This window comes from Ambystoma mexicanum, chromosome 1q, assembly GCF_040938575.1.
Source record: "Ambystoma mexicanum isolate Mex_15411 chromosome 1q, UKY_AmexF1_1, whole genome shotgun sequence".
Classification (NCBI taxonomy): Eukaryota; Metazoa; Chordata; class Amphibia; order Caudata; family Ambystomatidae; genus Ambystoma; species Ambystoma mexicanum.
Genome location: NC_090922.1, coordinates 495,989,908 through 496,013,701, shown reverse-complemented (window position 1 = coordinate 496,013,701; position 23,794 = coordinate 495,989,908). Strand labels below are relative to the sequence as shown.

The 23,794-nt window shown below is 53.6% G+C and overlaps 1 protein-coding gene across 1 annotated transcript in view; it reads left to right on the top strand.

The window, feature by feature from the left end:
• The window catches only part of LOC138529516 (phospholipase A2 inhibitor and Ly6/PLAUR domain-containing protein-like), a 209,031-nt gene that overhangs the window by 26,782 nt on the left and 158,455 nt on the right, over nt 1-23,794 (top strand). The window contains exon 2 of the mRNA XM_069640838.1: nt 22,475-22,594. Coding sequence (XP_069496939.1) covers nt 22,475-22,594 — 120 coding nt within the window. The remainder of the gene's footprint in view (nt 1-22,474; nt 22,595-23,794) is intronic.

The following is a 23,794-nucleotide window of genomic DNA, read 5'->3' as shown; positions in this document are numbered from 1 at the left end:
CCTGTGATTGGCAGGTGAAACACACATGCCATCACACAGATGGCATCTACCATTGCTATTGAGTGAAGATGGAGAGGAGTGCAGCACCTATGCATACTGTCCAGTTCCCGCATGTAATAGCTTTTCTAATTCTAACAGGTCAGATTCTTCACCTGGAGCTGCCAGTCCGAAATGGTGCAATTGCACAGGGACATGTTTGAACAAATGATATCCAGGTAACTAAGTCACTCAACTTTACCATAGCCATGTCAGACATGTGACTAGAGGACTGGTACATGCCTAGTAAAAGTGGTGGAATGGAAAATATCTGACTAAATTAACAGTGCTAAATTTTGCAACAATGTTGTGGCAAGGTGACACTTCAAGGGCAACTGGCGTGCAGTTGGACTACATGTCTACTGTTGGCAGAAGGGATACAGCTATGGCCAAATGCAGCTGCGCAGGATGTATTGCATGAAGCACATGGCTGACCCATACGACTCAGGCGCACACACTCTCACCTGGCACACAAACAGAAGCCCTCACACACACCATGCACGTGGATGACACACATGCATGTGCACTCACCGGACAATGCCTCGTAATCAGGGAGATCTCCCACGCCTTGGATCTGTTCCTCCGTGACGTAGGTCCCAGCGACTGACTCATGTGGAGTGAGTTCCATGTCTACTACTGGAGACCCACCTCCAGTCACTAGAGTTGCGGCATGACTTGAGGCCAGCTTACTCTTTGCCCTGCGCTTTAGGTCATTCCAGCGCTTATAGCAATCATTGGCTGTGCGCCTCACGATTCCAAGGGCACTTACGATGTCCGCAACGGTCTGCCAGTGTGCCTGGCGTTGTGCAGGTGTGGTCTTGGATCCTGCAACAATGACCATCTTGTTGTCATGTGCGGACACATACTTGACAAGTGCATTCAGTTCGTCATCCGTGAAGTTGGGCTTCCTGGACGGGCCGGACTGTGTAGCCGTGTCTGGGGCATCAGCCTGTGCCGGACGAGCACTCTTCCTATTCCGCTTGGAAGGTGGTGGTGACCCTGAGTGTCCTGTGCCGCTCTGGACACTAGGGGCAGGAGCCCTGGTGGACTCTGTATCAGGAGTGTGGGATTGCACACTCAGCATGGGAGTTGGTGCAGGCATTGGCTCTAGTGTGATGGTGTCAGGGGGAATATCAGCAGCATGGACTAGGACCGACACTGTCCGGGCTGGGTGTGTGAGGGCTGGGGTGGATGGAGCCGCAGCTGCCCCTGCAGCCTCTCCGCCCTGCCTCCTTGGTGCAGCAGATGACCTTGCTGCCCCAGATGCACGTGGCATGGTGACATCAACGTGCACCAGCGCACATGTCATAGGCCTACTGACCTGGAAGTCAGCCATGGAGTCAGCCAGGTCTGGTGCCACAATGGGCTGGTCCAACAAGGGCTGAGCATGGATGGTGTCAGCCACATCAGCCTCAACGGGAGGGGGGGGGATAATGGGTGCCCTTGACTGGTCCTCCACACATGGGGGGACAGGCTCACCCTGCAAGTAACGACCACGTCCCCACCGCTTGTGGCTCTTCCACCTTTGCCACCCTTACGGAATCCTCGCCTCCCAACCATGGCACTGATGTTGATGTGCGTATGGGAGTGGCTGTAAAATATTGTCCTGGGCAATTGGGGGTCAAAGGGGTTGGGTACCAGATGGTAATTGTACCCCAGTGCTCTTGCAAGGCTGATTGTAACCCCTGGGGAAAGATGACGGGTCACGCTACGCACAGGAGCCCCAAAAAAGGGAGATGACGTGCACGCAACCCCTCCTAGACCACGTGTGCAGAAAGAAAAACCTGCACTACGCTGTGGCACCCAGTAACACAAGAATGAACGTATGCGTGTCACACGCAGCCTAGAATGACCTCTGAAGGGGTAGGCTACACACGGGGCAAGCACAGATGTTAGATACGTGCGTGACTCACCGTCTGCCAGGTAAAAGAGCGTGAAAAAGGAGCGTGTTTGGTTCGCAACACCCCCGCCAAAAGAAGATTTGTACGCTGTCTGAGGAGACAGGACAACAGTAGAAGGGAACACTTTTTGAGGGAACAGGCCCAGGTAAACCAGTAAAAGAGAAAAAAGAGAAAAATCTGTCAGAGGTAACAGGAATACGAACTTGAAACGCCGTGAAGTAAATCGCGTGTGAACCGACAAGAAGTACAGAATTCACCCACTCGCTCTCCACGAAAAGCACGTACAAGGAAATGGTGTTCTACGCGTACCTTTTATACAGGCCCACACGTCCAATGTCACTTACGCGGCGTGTACGCGCTAGGGCCATTTCCACCAATTACACGCTTTGTGACTTCTGCGTGTACGGCCATTTCCACCAATTACACGCTTTGTGACTTCTGCGTGTACGGCCATTTCCACCAATTACACGCTTTGTCACTTCTGCGTGTACGGCCATTTCCACCAATCACACGCGATGAGACTCTGACGTGAGGTCTTTCCACGTGTGCTCTGTCATCACGTGCTGTGTGGGAAACACCCGTGCGGGTCACGTCACAGACGCGCTTACGCGCTGAGGGCCTTTGGTCCAATAGAATCGCGTATGCGTGCTGACGCGCTTACGCGCTAAGGGCCTTTCCTCGGTTTTCACGCTGACGTGCAGGATTTTCACGTGCCAAATCACTCCGTACCAAGCTGGCCACGCGTAAGCACACGGAAGACCACGCTCCTGCCCAGAAGGCCGAACACTGCCCCCCAGAGCCCCGAGCACGCTCCCACCTGCCATCTGCTGCTGCCTGACTGCCTGCTGCCCACGTGCACTGCCATTTGCTGCCTGCACATCATCCAGGGGTGCTGTTGCTGTGACCACCCCTGCTGGAACCGAAGACTCCCGACTGGAATTCCATCGCTCCACAGCCCAGCCCCAGGACCCAGTTGCCCACCCACTCCTGCCTCTGGGGTTGTCATGTCGGGGCAAACACCATCTGTGACCACTGACAACCCCCGGCCAGAGAGGCAGAGGGGCATCAGCTTCAGTGCCACCGAAGTTGGTGTCCTGGTGGAGAAAGTCCTGGGGCAGTATGATGCCCTCTTTGCAAGTTCCCGCGCCGACAAGGAAGGACGGACTCGGATCTGGACTGACATCGTGACTGCCATCAACGCGGAGGGGGTGGCAATCTGGGACTTACAACATGTCAGGAAGCGCTGGGAGGACTTCAGGTCCAGGACCCTGAACAAGGCCCGGCGCCTCTTGAAGGCAGCGGGTGCCAAGGGGCGCCGGGGCCACTTGTCGGAAGAACAGATGGGGGTCCTGGAACGCATATCCCCAGCACTCCACGTCCAGGTCCTAGAGAAGCAGACCCGTCTGGAGTCGAGCGGTGAGTGTACATGCATCCTGGTTGTGAGCAGTGCGTGTGGTGATCATTCGCCATTGTGCCGGTTGCACATCTGTTTGTATGGGGTCGAGTATGGGTGGGGGTGTACAGGGCCGTGGGGCTGACACATGCTAGGGCTGTAATGTGTGAGACATGGATGGTGCTTGTGTGTGTGGGCTTGCATGGCAAATGCAGTTGTGCGTGCACACATGTTTGGATGAATGTGTATGTAAGTAGACATGTCCGTGATGTCAGGCATGTATGTTGTTTTTGGCTGCATGTATGAGCACTGTGTACATGTGCATGTGTGTGTATTTGACAAGGGTGCAACAGTGATGCAACATGGATGCATGTGACAGCGGTATGTGGAAGCCTGATTGGCAGATGTGACATGGATGCCCGTCTGAACAGTGCGACACTTGGCAGAGGTGTAGACATGCATGCAAGTGTGGTGGTGTGTGTACATGTGTGGTGCACTTCCTGTGTTGCATGTGATGTCTGGCTCCCCTTTGGCTGCTGATGCTGTTGTATGTGTAGGGATGGTGCTGGCAGTTGCGATATGGCTGTGGTATGGCTCATGTGTGCCAGTTGCAATGACATGTGTGTTGGGGATTGTGATGACATGTCTGAGGTTTGCCAATGCCACTCCTGTGCAACTGTCATGCGTGTATGTGTCCATTGTACAGTGCCCTGATGCCTGTGTTTTGTTTCTCCCTGTCTGCAGCGTCAATTGATGAAGAGGGCGGAGAAGGTGCTGTGGAGCACAGCGGCGGGGATCCGACCGCCAGCCGGAGACGCAAGGCCCGGCTCCCCTCCCGTGTTGTCATCTCGTGGGGGAGTGAGGAGTCCGGTGCCGCGTCCCAGGCCACAGCTGCCGGGGGGAGGTCCAAGAGGCGGAGGTTGCAGTTGGACTCCTCGGCAGCAGAAGGGGCAGCTGGGACCCCACAGGGCCCAACAGCGGAAGATGGCACGGAGTCATCCAGGTTGGTGGGGGGTTTGGTGGAGGAGGGGGCCGCGCAAGCACCAGAGACAGGGTCTGGAGGTGGGGATCCCACTGGTGCTAGTGGTGCAGAGCAGGACCAGGGACAGGAGGCAGCACAGGCGGCCACGGAGGTGCCTGTGTGCAATCCTGTCCCCGATCCTGTCCCTGCATCATCTTGCACCAGCAGGGATGCCTACGTCCAGACCCGTTTTCAGGCAGGGGATGAGCTGACGTCAACTGCCCTTCCTCTGCCTGCGGACGTGACCATCCAGGTCCGGGTTGAGCCTGTCCTGGCTGGTGTGGCGTTGCGTCAACGGGCCATGCGAGGTGACCTGCAGTCTTTTCATGGAGAGACTGCACGTCATCTCGAATGGCTCGTTGACCACGTCAGCCTGCTGGGACAGGTCACCCAGGCCGGATTCCGCTGTCTGATGGGGCTTGCTCCGACCCCCTCCTCAACTGGACCCCCTACACGCCAGTCGTCCTCTGTGCCATCTTCCCACCCATCAGTCACCTGGGTGCCCTGTGGAGCTGCCTCTGACGGTGCGGCCAGGCTGGTGGAGGAGGCATCCCTGCCACAGTCGGGAGTCGGAGGTCCAGCAGGGGTGGCCACATCAACAAGTGCACCCCAGCCGGCGGAGGATGTGCAGGCAGCAGGAGGCAGTGCACGGGCAGAGGCAGAGCAGCAGCAGCAGCAACATGGTGGGAGACATGAAGGCTCGGGGCTTTCGACATCGGAGGGGCAGGCATCGGCTGGAGGGCAGGGGGACCCAGGACAGAGAGTGTCTTCCGTGTGGCAGCGGTTGGGCCACGCCATAGGTGCGGAGCGGCGGCGGGCGGAAGAGGCGCGGCTCACAATGGTCAGGGCAGAGAACTCCATGCGGAGGGCCCTGAGGCGGGCCGAGTGCCTCGAGGCAATCCGCAGGGGGTTGGAGGAGGACACAGCGTCGTCCCTGAGGACCCTCGGGGCCATGGAACTGGACCGCCTCCGGGACATCGAACAGGAGTTCGATGATGCCCTGGCCCGGGACACCACAGAGTGAGCCGCTGGACTTGCCCGCCGCCTTTGTATATAGTTCTTTAGTTTTAGGTTTCCTTTCGTTCTTATTATGATTTGGAGTCGACGGACACTGCTCCACTTTTTGTATATAGTTGATATTTAGGTAGGTTTTTTAGGAGGTTTCCTTAGTTCAGTTGGGCTCGTGGACCCTTGTTATTTTTGTACATAGTTCTTTGTTGCATGGAGATTTTTTTACATTTGACTTTGGACAAAATTTTTTAGGATTTGGATTTCCTGTTTTGTGTTTTTATGCGGACATGCAGCTTATTTTTTCACATTTACATTGTAGTTAGTTTTCTTTCTTTAGCATTCTTTATTTTTTTAAATACAATTTTGTTGGCATAGTTCACTGTGTGGTATCATCTCATTGGTTTCATGCATTTCATGCTGTGTGTTTTCACATTCAATTGCAAAAAATGTGTGTGACGGACATGGGTTCATTAGCTTCATGAACATTGGGGGTGTAACATGTGATTTCCATTTCTATGTGGGTGAATGGGTTACTTGGTAGGGCTTTTTGGCTGTGGAGGCTGACCATTACGCACATGATTGGGGATTGTGAGGACCTGGTGGGGGCTGCCCATGGTGGCAGGGGGGTGGGGGTGGTGGGAGACATGAGTGGGGGCCTGGTGGGGGCTGCCCATGGTGGCAGGGGGGTGGGGGTGGTGGGAGACATGAGTGGGGGCCTGGTGGAGGGTGACCCTGCACTGCCGGGGGGTGGGGTGGTGGGAGACATGAGTGGGGGCCTGGTGGAGGCTGCCCCTGCACTGCCGGGGGTGGGGGTGCAGGGGACATGAGTGGGGACCTGGTGGAGGCTGCCCCTGCACTGCCAGGGGGTGGGGGTGGTGGGAGACATGAGTGGGGACCTGGTGGAGGCTGCCCCTGCACTGCCGGGGGGTGGGGGTGGTGGGAGACATGAGTGGGGGCCTGGTGGAGGGTGACCCTGGATGCTGGGGGGTGGGGGTGCAGGGGGACATGAGTGGGCGCCTGGTGGAGGCTGCCCCTGCACTGCCGGGGGGTGGGGGTGGTGGGAGACATGAGTGGGGGCCTGGTGGGGTCTGCCCATGGTGGCAGGGGGGTGGGGGTGGTGGGAGACATGAGTGGGGGCCTGGTGGAGGCTGCCCCTGCACTGCCGGGGGTTGGGGGTGGTGGGAGACATGAGTGGGGGCCTGGTGGAGGGTGACCCTGGATGCTGGGTGTTGGGGGTGCAGAGGGACATGAGTGGGGGCCTGGTGGAGGGTGACCCTGGATGCTGGGGGGTGGGGGTGCAGGGGGACATGAGTGGGGGCCTGGTGGAGGGTGACCCTGGATGCTGGGGGGTGGGGGTGCAGGGGGACATGAGTGGGGGCCTGGTGGAGGCTGCCCCTGCACTGCCGGGGGGTGGGGGTGGTGGGAGACATGAGTGGGGGCCTGGTGGGGGCTGCCCATGGTGGCTGGGGGGTGGGGGTGGTGGGAGACATGAGTGGGGGCCTGGTGGAGGGTGACCCTGGATGCTGGGGGTGGGGGTGCAGGGGGACATGAGTGGGGGCCTGGTGGAGGCTGCCCCTGCACTGCTGGGGGGTGGGGGTGGTGGGAGACATGCATTGTTGATCAGTAGTGCAAGGTGACATGTGGGTTGGCTGGGGGGCATGCCCATGGTGAATGGGCTGCCTGCGGGACATGGGCAGGGGTGCAGGGTAGTCCCCCGTGGTGTGGGCTGCCTGCAGGGGCCGTGGAGGTTGTGAAGCGTACACCTGGGAGGACCCACACGGCCAATTCACGTGTAGTACTCCGCAGAACCCCTGAAATACACATTCCCTGCTGGTATCGCGTGTGGAACTTCCCGCGCACCCCTGAAATACACGTACCCTGCTCGCACTGGGACTATCGCGTGTGGAACTTCCCGCGCACCCCTGAAGTACACGTACCCTGCTCGCACTGGGACTATCGCGTGTGGAACTTCCCGCGCACCCCTGAAATACACGTACCCTGCTCGCACTGGGACTATCGCGTGTGCAACTTCACGCTAACCCCTGAAATACACGTAGGCTGCTCCCCCAGGCCCGATCGCGTGAGAAAGTTCACGTGAACCCCTGAAATACACGTAGCCCGCTCCCCCAGGCCCGATCGCGTGAGAAAGTTCACGCAAACCCCTGTAATACACATAGCCCGCTCCCCCAGGCCCGATTGCGTGAGAAAATTCACGCGAACCCCTGAAATATACGTAGCCCGCTCCCCCAGGCCGATCGCGTGAGAAAGTTCACGCGAAGCCCTGTAATACATGTAGCCCGCTCCCCCAGGCCCGATCGCGTGAAAAAATTAACGTGAAGCCCTGAAATACACATAGCCCGCTCCCCCTGGCCCGATCATGTGAAAAAATTCACGCCAACCCCTGAAATACACGTAGCCCGCTCCCCCAGGCCCGATCGCGTGAGAAAGTTCACGCGAACCCCTGTAATACAAGTAGCCCGCTCCCCCAGGCCCGATCGCGTGAGAAACTTCCCGCGAACCCCTGAAATACACGTACCCTGCTGAAATCGCGTGTGGAACTTCCCGCGCACCCCTGAAATTCACATACCTTGCTCGCACTGGGCCAATCGCGTGTGGAAATTCCCGCGCACCCCTGAAATACACGTTCCCCGCTTGCCGTTTGCTGTTTGCCAGCCCGGTGAACTGGTCCAGGGTTAGCGCAGCCCTTTGCGATGATTTAGCGATTTTGATGGCTTTTCCTTGCGCGAGGGCGTTCTTCGGGGCGTTACTGGCGCTGCTGCAGGGTCGCTGCGATTCTCTGCGCCACGGCTGGTTTGGGAGCCTAGAATCCATGAATACGCTGTGCGCGGAAATCGGTTTTAGCGCACGTGCCTGGCGCAGACAATCGCACGCAGACATTCTGCGCCAGCCGCTTGCGACACTTTTCTGCGAATTTCTATGAATTACCCTCTTAATTTCTTTATACACACACACTCAAATCATGTTAAACTAACATTTTTTAAATGAAATATATAGACTACATATAGTCAAACAAAATTGCATGCACACTCTGGGGCCGATTCATGGAACAACCGTGCGCCGAAAATCTTGGCGCAGGCAGGCGCCAAGCGCGAAAAAACAGCGTGCGATTCATGGACGTCCCTGCGTGTGTTTTCCTCGGGATGTGCGCCAAACCAGTGCATGGCGCACACATCACTGCAACATCCCGAACGGCGTGCGCGACGCACACAGTGAACGCGCACAACCTCGGCGCATACACCAGAAAGTGGGCGGAACACAGGGCGTAACACGCGGAATGGTGAACAACGTGCCAAAATAAGGGCGTAACTGGGGATGTACTGCAGGGAAGCAGACGGAACGCCCACATGCACTCGAACCACACGTATTCATGGAATCGAATAGGGCAAAGCCGCGCACAGCCAAAGACACGCACAAGCCGAAACACGTCCGCCACACGAAGGCAGGCGGTAGCGTCCCTGCGCATTACAAAAGTGGCAATATACAGCAATGATGAATGTCCCATACTGCGATTGGGCCTGTGCGAGCGGGGCACGTGTATTTCGGGGGTGCGCGGGAGGTTTCACACGCGATTGAGCGTGGTATGTGTATTTCGGGGGTGCGCGGGAAGTTTCACACGCGATTGAGCGGGGTACGTGTATTTCGGCGGTGCGCGGGAAGTTTCACACGTGATTGAGCGGGGTATGTGTATTTCGGGGGTGCGCGGGAAGTTTCACACGTGATTGAGCGGGGTATGTGTATTTCGGGGGTGCGCGGGAAGTTTCACACGCGATAGGCCTTGGGCGAGCGGGGTACCACTCACCGTCTGCGTGTAGAAGAACGCGTAGCCAACACCCACCCGCTGTGAAGTAATAGCGTGTGAACCCCAAAGCCTGGAAAACACACGCACCGCACCCCACGGAAAGCACGTACAGAGCAATGGAAATCCATGTGGGATCTTCAAGCCCTGCCAGGGCAACGCCCGTGCACGATACGTCACAGACGCGCTTACGCGCTAAGGGCCTTTGGTCCAATGAAATCGCGTATGCGTGCTGACACGCTTACGCGCTAAGGGCCTTTCCTCGAATTACACGCTGACGTGCACATTTTTCACGTGCCAAATCACTCCGTATCAAGCTGGCCACGCGAAAACACACGGAAGACCACGCTCCTACCCAAAAGGCCGAATCACTGCCCCCCAGAGCCCCGACCACGCTCCCACCTGCCATCTGCTGCTGCCTGACTGCCTGCTGCCCATGTGCCCTGCTATTTGCTGCCTGCACATCAGCCAGGGGTGCAGTTGCTGTGACCACCCCTGCTGGAACAGAAGACTCCCGACTGGGATACCATTGCTCCACATCCCAGCCCCAGGACCCAGTTGCCCACCCACTCCTGCCTCTGGGGTTGCCATGTCGGGCACTACACCATCTGGCACCACTGGCAACCCCCAGCCAGAGAGGCAGAGGGGCACCAGCTTCACTGCCACCGAAGTTGGTGTCCTGGTGGAGCAGGTCCTGGGGCAATATGATGCCCTCTTCGGAAGTTGCCGTGCCGACAAGGAAGGACGGACTCGGATCTGGATGGACATCGTGACTGCCATCAACGTGGAAGGGGTGGCAGTCTGCGACTTCCAACATGTCAAGAAGCACTGGGGGGACTTCAGGTCCAGGACCCTCAACAAGGCCCGGCGCCTCATGAAGGCAGCGGATGCTAAGGGGCGCCGGGGCCACCTGTCAGAACATCAGATGAGGGTCCTGGAACGCATATGCCCAGCGCTCCACGTCCAGGTCCTTGAGAGGCAGACCCGTCTGGAGTCGAGCGGTAAGTGTACATGCATACTGATTGGAAGCTGTGCGTGTGATGGTGTCCCATCAGTGTGCAGGTTGTACATGTGTTTTTCTAGGGCCATGTATGGATGTGTATGTACAGGGCTGTGAGGCAGACACATGCAAGTCCTTTCATGTGTGAGACACATGGATGGTGTATGTGTGGGTAAGCATGCAAGTCAAATGCAGATGTGTGAGCACACATGTTTGGATTACTGTGTATGTCAGTTGGCATGGTTGTGGTGTCACACATGGATGTTGGTTCCAGCTGCATGTATGTGCACCGTGTACATGTGCATGTGTCTCTATTTGACAAGGGTGCAACAGTGATGCAACATGGATGCATGTGACCCTGATATGTGGAAAACTGATTTGCAGATGTGACATGGATGCCGATCTCAACACTTCGACAGTTGGCGGAGGTGTACACATGCATGTAAGTGTGGTGGCGTGTGTGCATGTGTAGTGCACTCCCTGTGTTTCATGTGATGTCTGGCTCACCTTTGGCTGCTCATGCTGTTGTATGTGTATGGATGGTGCTGGCTGTTGCAATATGGCTGTGGAATAGCTCATGTGTGTGAGTCAAAATGACATGTGTGTTGGGGATTGTGATGCCATGTCTGAAGTTTGACAATGCCACTCATATGGAACTGTCATGTGTGTATGAGTCCATTGTACATTGCCCTGATGCCTGTGTTTTATTTCTCCCTGTCTGCAGCGTCAACTGATGAAGAGGGCGGAGAAGATGCTGTGGAGCACAGTGACAGGGATCGCCCCGCCAGCCGGAGACGCAAGGCCCGGCTCCCCTCCCAGGTTGTCATCTCGTCGGGGAGTGAGGAGTCCGGTGCCGTGTCCCAGGCCGCAGCTGCTGAGGGGAGTTCCAAGAGGCAGAGGTCGGAGTTGGACTCCTCGGCAGCAGAAGGGGCAGCTGAGACCCCACAAGGCCCAAGGGAGGAAGATGGCATGGAGTCATCCAGGTTGGTGGGGGGTTTGGTGGAGGAGGAGGCCGTGCAAGGGACAGAGACGGGGTGTGGAGGTGGGGATTCCACTGGTGCTAGTGGTGCAGTGCAGGACCAGGGACAGGAGGCAGCACAGGCTGCCGCGGAGGTACCTGTGTGAAATCATGTCCCTGATCCTGTCACTGCATCATCTTGCACACCAGCAGGGATGCCTACGTCCAGACCCGTTCTCAGGGAGGGGATTGGCTTACACCAACTGGCCTTCCTCTCCCTGTGGATGTGGCTATCTGGCACCAGGTTGAGCCTGTCCTGGGTGGGGTGGCGTTGCGTCAACGTGCCATGCGAGGTGACCTGCAGTCTTTTCATGATGAGACTGCACGTCTTCTTGCATGGCTCGTTGACCGCATTGACCCACTGGGACAGCTCACCAGGGCCGGATTCCTCCGTTTCCTGGACCTTGTTCCGACCCACTCCTCAACTGAACCCCCTTTGCCCCAGTCGTCCTCCATGCCCTCTTCCCACCCATGTATCACCTGGGTGCCCTGTGGAGCTGCCTCTGAACCTGCGGCCAGGCTGGAGGACAACAGATCCCTGCCACAGTAAGGAGTCGGACGTCCAGCAGGTGTGGCCACCTCCACAACTGCACCCCAGCTGGAGGAGGATGTGCAGGCAGCAGGAGCCAGGGCACAGGCAGCCGCACAGCAGCAGCAGCAACAAGGTGGGAGCCATGATGGCTCGGGGCCTTCATCATCAGAGGGGCAGGCATCGGCCAGAGGGCAGGAGGACCCTGGACGGGAAGTGTCTTCCGTGTGACAGCGGTTGGGCCATGCGATAGATGCGGAGCGGCAGGGGGCAGAAGAGGCACGGCTCATGATGGTCAGGGCGGAGAACTCCATGCGTAGGGCCCTGAGGCAGGCCGAGTGCCTCGAGGCCATTTGCAGGGACCTGGAGTTCCAGATGTCATCGTCCCTGCGAACCCTCGGGGCCATGGAAGAGGACCGCCTCTGGGACATTGAGCAGGAGTTCGATGATGCCCTGGCCCGGGACATCCAAAAGTGAGCCGTCAGACTAGCCGCTGCCCTTGTAAATAGTTAGATAGTGTTAGGTTTCCTTTGGTTTTTTCTTTATTTTGGACCTTTAGGACAATGGACCACATTTTTGTATATAGTTTTTTTTATTAGGTAGGAGTTTTTGATAGGTTTCATTTCTTCAGTTGGGATCATGGACCCTGGATTGTTCATCTGTATATAGTTCACTGTTGGATTCTACTTTTTTTTTTTGGATTTCCCCATGGAGCAATGGTTTTCACTTTTGTTTTGCCCTTGGATTTCATTTTTGGAACTGTGACTTTGGACACCTTTCCTTTGGATTATGATTTGTTGTTTTTCATTATTTTACAGACATGCAGCTTTTCTTTTTTAATTTCCACTGATGTTTGTTTGATTTTAATTCCATTCATGTTGCTTTTAATACATTTTTTTCATCAAACTTCGATGTGTGGTATCATCTCATTGGTTTCATGCATGTCATGATATGGGTTTTGACATTCACTTGCACCTATTGTGTGTATGTGATGGACATGTTTTCATTTACATACTTGCCATTGGGGTTGTATCATGTAATTGGCATTTCTAAGTGGGTGGATGCAATACTTGGATGGGTGTTTGGCATGTGGAGGCTGCCCATAAGGGCCAGGGATCTAGATTGTGATGACGTGTTGGCTGGGGGACATGTGTCGGGGCCTGCTGGCAGGTGCCCCGCCCTGCTGGGGGGTGGGGTTGCAGGGGGACATGAGTGGGGGCCTTCTGGCAGGTACCCCGCACTGCTGGGGGGTGTGTGTGCAAGGGGACAGGAGTGGGGGCCTGCTGGCAGGTGCCCCACCCTGCTGGGGGCTGGGGTGCAGGAGGACATGAGTGGGGGCCTGCTGGCAGGTGCCCCACACTGCTGGGGGGTGGGGGTGTAAGTGGATATGAGTGGGGGCCTGCTGGCAGGTACCCCACACTGCTGGGGGGTGGGGGTGCAAGGGGACATGAGTTGGTGATCAGTAGTGCAAGGAGACATGTGCCTTTGCTGGGGGGGCATGCCCATGTTGGGTGGGCTGCCTGCGGGACATGACCAGGGGTGCAGGGTAGTCCCCTGTGGTGTGGGCTGCCTGCAGGGGCTGTGGAGGGTGTACAGGGAACACCTGGGAGGACCCACACTGCCAAATCACGTGTAGGACTCTCCGGCACCCCTGAAATACACGTACCCTGCTGAAATTGCATGTGAAACTTCCCGCGCACCCCTGTAATACACGTACCCTGCTGAAATCACATGTGAAACTTCCCGCGCACCCCTGATATACACGTACCCCACTCGCACAGGGCCAATCGCGTGTGAAACTTCCTGCGAACCCCAGTAATACACGTACCCTGCTGAAATTGCGTGTGAAACTTCCCGCGCACCCCTGAAATACACGTACCCTGCTGAAATCGCATGTGAAACTTCCCACGCACCCCTGAAATACACGTACCCTGCTGAAATCGCGTGTGAAACTTCCCGTGCACCCCTGTAATAGACGTACCCTGCTGAAATTGCATGTGAAACTTCCCGCACACCACTGATACTGCGCGAGGGGCGTTCTTGGGGGCGTAACTGGCGCTGCTGATGGGTCGCTGCGCCACTGTGCACCACCGGCTGGTTTTGGTAGCTGAAATCCATGAATACGCTGTGCGTGGAAATGGATTTTAGCACACGCGGCTGGCGCAGAGATTCGCACGCGCACACTGTGCGCTAAATTCTATGAATTACCCCCAAAGTTCCTGTGACCATGAAGTGCTAGGACATTCAACATTCCATTCAGTCACTGATTCACAAGCATTGATTCTAAAAATATCTGTATATTGTAATATGTGATTTAGGGGCCGATTCATGGAACAAATGTGCGCCGAAAATCATGGCGCAAGCGTGAAAAAGCAAGCACAAGCGCACGCATGCGATTCATGGAAGGGCCTGCGCATGTTTTCCCGGGGATATGCGCGAAATCCGTGCGTGGCGCACACGGGCGCACACGTCATTGCAACATCCAGAATGCCATGCGCGACACGCACAGCGAAAGCGCACAATGTTAGCACACACACCAAAAAGGGGGCGGAACACTGGGCAGGATGCATGGAATGGGGAACAGCGCATGAAAATAAGGGCATAACTGGGGATATACTGCTGGGAAGTACACGGAATGCCCACACGCACACAAACTACACATATTCATGGAATCGAATAGGGGAAACCCGCGCATGGCCAAAGACATGCACAGGCCTAAACACGTCCACCAAATGAAGGCAAGCGGTAGCGTCCCTGCGCAGTACAAAAGTGCGCGCAAACAACAAACACGTGTATACAGCTATGATGAATGTCCCATTCTGTGGCCCCCTAGGTGAAATGACATGTCATGCAACGCTCAGGCATCCCAAAAAAGCAAGAAAAAGAGATAAGCGACCCCTGTAACCCACGTCAGTGTAAAAAAACACACGCAGTACTCTGTGGCAGCCAGGAACACAAAAAATACATACGTGATCAACACACAGGCTAGTATGCCCGGAAAAAGGCGTATACGACTAACAGGGACACCCGCATTATGAAAAATAGCATGTGCGACTCACCGTCTGCCTTGAATGTAGAAGAAGAACGCATAGCCAACACGCGAGTGAACCCCAACACCTGGAAAAACACACGCACTGCTTTCCACAAAAAGCACGTACAGAGCGATGGAAACCCATGTGGGACGTTCAACCCGTGCAAGGTCCTTTCCTTGGAATTCATGCAAACGTGCTGTTTTTCACGTGCCGATTCACTCTGTATCAAGCTGGCCACGTGACAACACACAGAAGACCACACTCTTGCCCAGAAAGCTGAATTACTGCCCCCGAGAGCCCCAAGCAGCCTCCCACGAGCCACCTGCTGCTGCCTGCCTGCTGCCACTGTGCCCTGCCATTTGGTGCCTGCACATCTGCCATCTGCAGGGGCCCAGTTGCTGTGACCACCCCTGCTGGAACAGAAGACTCCCGACTGGTGTTCCATCACTCCACAGCCCAGCCCCAGGACCCAGTTGTCCACCCACACCTGCCTCGGGTGTTGCCATGTCCGACACAACACCTTCCGGCACCAATGGCAAGCCCCCACCAGAGAGGCGGAGGGATACCAGCTTCAGTGAAAAGGAAGTTGGTATCCTGGTGTAGCAAGTTCTGGGGCATTTTGATGCCTTCTTGACACCATTGCGCGCCGACACAGAAGGACAAAAGAGGATCTGGAAGGACATAGTGGGTGCCATCAATGCGCAGGGGGTGGCACCCCACGACCGCGACATGAAACACATCCAGAAGCGCTGGGAGGACTACAAGTCCAGGACCCTCAAGAAGGCCCGGAGACTGTTGGAGGCAGCGGCTGCAGTGGGGTGCTGGGCCCCGCTTACCGCCCAGCAGATGAGGGTCCTGGAGCGCATTCGCATTTGCTTCACCATCAGATTCTCAAGATGCAGGCCCGTCTGGAGTCGAGCAGTAAGTGGCCATGCATTCACATTTAAAACAGTGCATGTTGCAGTGTGCTGGTAGTTAGCTACTTGGTTGCATGTGTGACATGGGTCATGTATGGATGTGTGTGTGCAGGGACATGATGGTGCTACATGTGAGTCCAGTCAGGCGTGACCCACATGGATGGTGTATGTGTTACAATGCATCATGCGGAGCAGCATGCAGAATGCACTTTGACATGTTTGGGGTGTGAGAGATGTGTGCTGCTGTCATGGACATGCATGATGTACATGCCTGTGTGTCTGAGTAGTGTGTGCACCATGGATGCATGACACATGTATGTGACGATGTGTTGATTCACTGATACAACCTACTCATCCTTGTATCCACTGTGTCTGAGGGCATACCGGGCCAGATGCATGACCCTCTGGTGATGCGTGTGCATTTGATCAGCATGTCCCATGATGCATGTAAATTTCAGCCCACCATTGGATGTTTCTACTGTGCGGTGGACATGGATGCAAATGTTTGTTGCATGTGCCATGCCGGTTCCTGCATGTGTGTTGCCTGCACTGACCCATGTGTTGTTGGCAGACATGATGGAAGTGACGTTTGACAGTGCCACTCATGTGCTATTGCTTTCTGTCTAGGGGACTATTGTAAACTACCCAGATGCTAGTGTTCAATGTCTCCCGTTACACATCAGCGAGTGAAGAAGAGGGCGGAGACTGGCTGTGGAGCGGCAGGGATGCCTCCACCGGACAGCAACGCAAGGCCCAGTCATCCTCCCAGGAAATTCCATCATCCAGGAGCGAGGGGACTGGTGACGCGTCTGCCACTACGGCTGCAGCGGAAGGGGCAGATGAGCCCCCACAGGGGCTTGAAACGGTGGAAGACGGTGCAGAGCCATCCAGGTTGGTGGTGTCTATAAAGGAGGAGGAGGCCGCAACAGAGCCGCAGATGGGGCCTGGTGGGGTGGTACCACTGGTGCAAGTGGTGCAGTCCAAGGGCAGGAGGCAGCACAGGTTGCCACAGAGGTGCCTGTGCATGTCTCTGTCCTTGACACTGACACTGTGACTGCATCACCATGCACCAGCAGGGATGCCCTTGTCCCAGGCCCGTCCGCAGGTAGGGGGGAGGTCCACGTCATTTGGCACTCCTCTACCTGTGGACGAGGGGACCCGTGACCGGATGGAGTCCGTCCTGATTTGTGTCGCGTTGCGCACACGTGACATTTGTGATGACGTGCATCGTTCCTGTGGGGACCACGCACATCATCACAAAGAGCTGTGTGCCAACGTGGCCCAGTTGGGAGGGTCCATGGTCAGGGGTTTCCTCCATGTGTCGGCCAGTCTTGCGGCCCTCTCCTCCTCTGTGCACACTATACGCCAGTCATTCTCTGTGCTGTCTTCCAGCCCAGATGCCACAAGGGCCCCCTGTGGGTCTGCCCCAACGAACGCAGCCAGCCAGGTGGAGATCTCATCCCTGCCGCAGTCAGGGGTCGGAGGTCCAGCAGGGGTGGCCACCCACCAACTGAACCCCAGCGGATGGAGGATGTGCCGACATCATCGGGCAGGGCATGTGCACGACGGCACCGGTGGATTCCATCAGTCCAGATGCCGTTGTGGTGGCAGAGGCAGTTGCGTCAGAGGCAGCAGCAGGCTCAACGTGGGAGGCATCATGGCTTGGGGCCATCAACACACTGGGGACAAGCATCGGCCGAGGGCCAGGAGGACCCCGGACTGGGAGTGTCTTCCGTGTGGTAGAGGTTGGGCTGGCAAATAGATGCGGAGAGGCGGCGGGCGGAGAGGGCACGGCTCAGGATGGTCAGGGCGGAGAACTCCATTCACCGGGCTTTGCGGCGGGTGGAGGGTCTCGAGGAAACTCGCAGGGAGTTGATGGATTCCATGGCTGCATCCCTGCGAGAACTCGAGTCCAGGGAACAGGCCCGCCTCCGCAACATCGACGTGGAGTTCAATGATGCCCTGGGCCGGAACATCAAACAGTGAGCCATGGGACTTGCCCGCCACCTTTGTAAATAGTTATGTAGTTGTAGGTTTCCTTTATTTCTTTTTTCCTTTGGGGCGCATGGACTGTGCCCTGCCTTTTTGTAAATAGTTATTTATTGGGTAGGTTTTTTCTTAGGTTTCCTTTGGATTGTTGGGCACCTGGACCCTTGATTTTTACATTGTATATAGTTATGGACCTGATTTTACATAATTTTTTTTTTTTACCATGGAGGAATGGTTTTGTTTTTATTTTGACTTTGGATTTGGTGTTATGGACAGACACTTTGGAGGCATTTTTCTTTGCATTTTATTCATTTCACCATTAATACATTTTCCTTCATTACGGACATCCTTCTATTTATCATTTTTTTCTTGTGTAATTTTTTTTTAATTTTTTTACTTCATTTGTGTGGTCTTCTGTAATTGGGTTTGTGCATGTCACAATGTGGGTTTTCTCAGTCGTGTGTCGCCATTGTGTGGGTCTGACGTACATGTACTCATGGGCATACTGGTTATTTTGGATCTATCATGACATGGGGATTTCAATTTGGAGTGGATGGAATGCTTGGTTGGGTATTTGGACTGGGGTGGCGTGGGGTGGGATTTGGGTGGCCATAAGGGCCATGGATATGGATTGTGATGACGTGTTGGGTGGGGGACATAAGTTGGGGCCCGCTGGCAGGTGCCCATCACTGGGTGTGGGAAAAGGACATAAGTCGGGGCCTGCTGGCAGGTGCCCGTCACTGGGGGTGGGGTAGGGACATGAGTCGGGGCTCCCAAGTGCATGGTGCCATTTGGCCTGCCTGCAGGTCATGTTCAGGGATGATGGGCTGCCTGCGGAGCATGGGGAGGGTGGATGGGCTGCCTGCGGGGATGGGGAGGAGGGACGGGCACACCCGGGAGGGCCGACACTGTAAAATTGCGTGTAAAACTCCCTGCGCACCCCTCGGAATACACGTACCACACTCGCGCCAGCAAAATCATGTGTAAAACTCCCCGTGCACCCCTCGGAATACATGTACCCCTCTCACGCCTAGCCAATCACGTGTAAAACTCCCCGTGCACCCCTTGGAATACATGTAACCCGTTCGCGCCAGGTCAATTGCCTGTAAAACTCCACGCGCACCCCCGGAATACACGTACCCAGCTCGCGCCAGGCCAATTGCGTGTAAAACTCCCCACACACCCCTAGGAATAAACGTAGCCTGCTCGTGCCAGGCCTATCGCGTGTGGAATTGCACGCGCACCCCCGGAATATGCGCAGGCAGCCCTTTCACCCTCCCCATGCCCTGCTGGCAGATCAGTCACCATGACCATGCCCCACAGGCAGCCCTCACTACAGGGGGGACTTTTTCCATGCATTTTACCTGACACGAGCGGGGTACATGTATTCCAAGGGGTGCGCAGGGAGTTTTACATGTGATTGGCCTGGTGCAAGTGGGGTATGTGTATTCCGGGGGTGCGCGTGGAGTTTTACATGCGATTTCGCTGGAGCGAGGGGGGTACGGGTATTCCGAGGGGTGCGTAGGGAGTTTTATACGCGATTGGCCTGGCGCGAGCGGGGTACATGTATTCCAGGGGTGCGCATGGAGTTTAACACGCAATTTCGCTGGCGCGAGTGGGGTACGTGTATTCCGAGGGATGCGCAGGGAGTTGTAACACATGATTGGCCTGGCACGAGCCGGGTACGTGTATTCCGGGGGTGCGCGTGGAGTTTAACACGTGATTTCGCTGGCGCAAGCAGGTTACGTGTATTCAGATGGGTGCGTGGGGAGTTTTACATGCAAATGGCCTGGCGTGAGCGGGGTACGTGTATTCGGGGGTTGCGTGTGGAGTTTTACACGCGATTTCGCTGGCGGGAGCGGGGTACGTGTATTCTGAGGGGTGCGTGGGGAGTTTTACATGCGATTGGCCTGGCGCTAGCGGGGTACGTGTGTTCCGAGGGGTGCGCTGGGAGTTTTACACTTGTTTTCGTGGTTGGGGGGCTGTATGCTGGTGCACTGGCCTTTGTGCCATGTACTGGATTTGTGCGATGTTTTTGGCGCACGGGGCGGGGTTAGGGGCATAACTGGCACTGCTGCAGGGTCGCTGCACCACTCTGCGCCATGGCTGCTTATGGATGTATAAATCCATGAATACGCTGTGTGCCTAAATGGGTTTTGGCGCACGCAGCTGGCGCAGACTGCCGCACACACACTCTGTGAGCCAGCCGCGTGCGCCACTTGTGCACCGATTTCTATGAATTACCCCCTTAATTTTCTCCCATTATTATTTTAAATCAAATAAAAGATAGACCAACATGTAACAGCCAACACGTGTTTCAACCTCCACGGAGAATCTCAAGGCTGTTTTGTACATCATATGGTAACATAATGCAGTGTCAATTAAAACCAAAAGTTAGAATGGACCTGTTAGGGGACAATGTGGGGAAGAGGGAAGGGGAGAAGAACAGACAGGAGAAACAGGAGAAAAAAGAATGAGCAACCATTAGTGGTTGTTAAGAATAGTAAAACAAGTTGTCAGAACATTGCATCTATATCGAGCATAAGAATTATAGCGTTGCTTTTTATAAATAGATCGTGTTGGTTAAGCCAATGGTTATTTCAAATGGATTGAAAATAATAACACATTCCTCTGTGATACAGTGTCCAGCATGCACAAGGAATCATTTGAAACCATAAGCCCAGCCCGTGTATATGATCCCTAAGTGGTTAAGTAGGACACAATTTCTGGTTAACCACTAATTGGTGGCTGAACCAGCAGTGCTGGGACTGTGCTAGGAATTCCTACAGTCGTGCTTTTCTGGGGTGCAGAAAGGTAGTGAAGGAAACAAACTCATTAGGTAGTCTCGCAATGTGGGTGGTCTCAAACATACCATAAGAGAAGTGACCTAAATCCCTTTGTAGCTTATTGATTTTCCTCTAAGCGATAATGTATGGAGGCAAGCTGTGGCTGAGCAGGAATCCCAGGTTTCAGCATTTGTAAGAGAAAGGCATGGGAATTGGATTCATCAGGGATGCGCCTGGGGGCAAATGACGTGAAAGTGATGGGTTACACCATTGTAAAAGGAGATCCCTTAACCTAATAATGAGGCATTACTGCCGGATCCACTAAAAGCCTGAGTAGGCACTTAGAAATATTTCCTTGCTAATGGTAATATGTTTCTGGAAACATCGCTGCGTTCTCGGAAGTGTATTTCAGTAATAAGACTAGAATGCATTAAATAACCACGATTATAATTTATAGCTATAAAGTATACATGTACAAAGAACCAAAATGACATGGCCTATATCCTATGTCCTATCACGCATGATGTCATACTTGTAATATAAACAACAAGCAAAATGGCGACTGCGAGGTGAAGAGCCGCATAGAACGCAATCTGAGAGGTGAATCTGGCATCGGCAATGGCAACAGAAGATTATGGGGGCAAGCAATATTAGGCCATAGGCAAGGGCCAAGTAATTTTGGTTCTCAGTACAGGTACACCTTCTAGCTACAAATTCTAATTGTGGCACTGCTCTGATCATTCCACTGATTGAAATGAGTCTGTGGAGCTGTGCCTGTGGAAGCAGGGTGGTTGGCAAGCTCCTATGTATCAGTTGTTTCATATTTTGTGTTGAGAGCAACTTGCTCTGTTTTTTTTCAGGTATATTTGCACGTGTTTAGGAAGTAAAAGGGATTGGTAGAGAGTTTATCTGTAGACCTGGTCATAATATTGCTCAGTCACTTATAAACACCGGCTCTGCCGATTGGTGTCATTCTCGTCTATTTCTCAGTGCTGATTGCCATCATAATTGTTATAGCAATGAGTAAACATGTTCACAAGTTTGACCAGGGCATTTTCATTTTTAATTAGAAGCGCCAGGCCCTCTGAGAACAATAGTTGTGGTGTTATGTGCCAATGCAAATTAAATAACTTTGCACACTTGAGATTGACTGGTTGTAAATCAGGGTATTTTCCTTTACTTTGTTTGCTTTGTGTCTGTGAAAAAGTGACATAATCAACTCAAAACTATCACAGGCAGTCGATTTCCCTCCCACCACCATCCCAACAACGTTAAAACCCTCAACACCACCTAATATGGACTTTGTATCAACCAGTCCACCAACAATCTTGTCTCCAGACTGAACTAGCCAAACCTCTCCATAGCAACATCCATACGAAATGACTGAGTGCCAAAACCTTTGTCCTAAATAACCAAGAACTCCAGGCAATTTCTCAAGGCCGTTATTACCTGGCCATACATACTTAATTCTCCCATGTCTTCACATAAGAAAAGATTGTCGGCCTCATTATGGGTTTGGCAATAATGCCATCAGAATTACTGACAAACTTGATTACTGATACCACCACTCAGTTTGTCAGGCTTATCCTTGGATTATGAGTGGCAGGGTGGCATGTTAGTCCCCTTGAGTCCACAGGACTCCATGGAGGGTTTGGATGTTCCAAATATCAGCGTTAACATGGAGGATTTAAGTCCAGCCATTGTCAGGAGGAAAATCCTCAGTGCCATCTCAGAATTTGCCAAAACTGGCTGTTATTCCATAATCACCAAAAATGTGATGGTAATGGAATTACAGCCACAAATGTACTGAACCACTAAATTCACAATAAGCCTCTATGGACCTTAAACTGCAAGCTCTACCATCCAGTGCAAGATACTTGTTGTTGGACACGATCGCGATTGCGCTGCCTCTATGAGCATACCCAGGCGCTATCTACTGCTTTCACGCCACAATGAACTTATGATAAATTCTATGCTGCCAAGTCAGTAACACAAGATGTCGATTCTGTGTCTTTTTTTTCTAGGAAATTCCATCATGTGTCAAAAATGTTCCAACAGGAATGGCACAACGTGTTCTAGCAGCCTGGTGGCCTGTGATCCAAACGTATCCTACTGTGAAACCTTCATTTTCAACGCTGAAATCGGTGAGCAATTTAGATTCTTTCGAAAATGGAGATATGTTGGGCATTTTGCGCACATTGCAGCAGAGTGTGAAGACATACAATACAAGCTTGTGATTAATCCTTTCTTTGTAGCACCCTATATTGCCGAAGTCATTTGCGTTGCTATTTTGGGGTCTACTTAGCGCTGTGCGTTCGTGAGTATCACTGATCTGCCTTGAATGATGGAAAATGGCCACGGTTCTTGGGACAATTGGGACGAGCAGGCCACACTCCTGTCCTGCTGGATGATTGTACCACCTCTTAAAAACCAGTGGAATATCAGAAGCCATCACTATTGTAGTACTTTACAAAGGGTCAACAAGGTTACATTAATAATCCAATACACATACAATGGGGTTTGATTACACCATATTTATGACCGCCGTTGTTTTAAACAGTCGTCCATGTCCCGAATATGGCACCCATATAGATGTGGTGCCATCTCACAATTTTAGGACAATAGCATGTTCCATGCAGTAGGGAACACCACTCAATCACTTAGGTGGGAACATGGGCCAATACCTATCCAGTCTTTCCCTATTAACCCCACTCTCTCAGGTACTTAAGGTGAGACCAATAAACTCAGATTCTTCCTTCTATACAATCTATGGTAGTTCTCCAACCCACTCACACAGTAGCTATTAGTAATAGCCAGACATTCCTCTCCAGGAAGACAACAGGGTGGCTGCATTTGAGACTCTGACAAACCTCTCTAATATGTCCACACGCAGGTTAAAAGTGATGCACAATTGGAGGGCTTTCTACTTGCTTGTTTCTTTTTGTGTTTCTTTTTCTTATTGTAATTGTTGATGGGGAAAAAATAATAAAGAACGTTTTTTTTTTTTTTTTTAAACGTGATGCACAATCATTCCACGCCAATCATGTACATCCACAAACCTTAGTGTAAGGCAGAAATCAGTGACCCTCAAACATACTATCAAGCACATGTTTTTACAACCCTCAAGTAAGTGATGTACAACTGTGTAACCAAATGGCATCACAGGGTTTCAACCAAACACTTTTAAAGGTAACAATGGCTTAGCAGTTGAACAGAGGAGGTAGGCTGGCACTAAGGTACAGTTAGTCTCAATAGTTTCTCCAGAGAACACGCTACACTTGTATACTGGAAAAAAAATATAGTTCATTATAACGTTATGCATAGACAAACTATAAGGTCATATG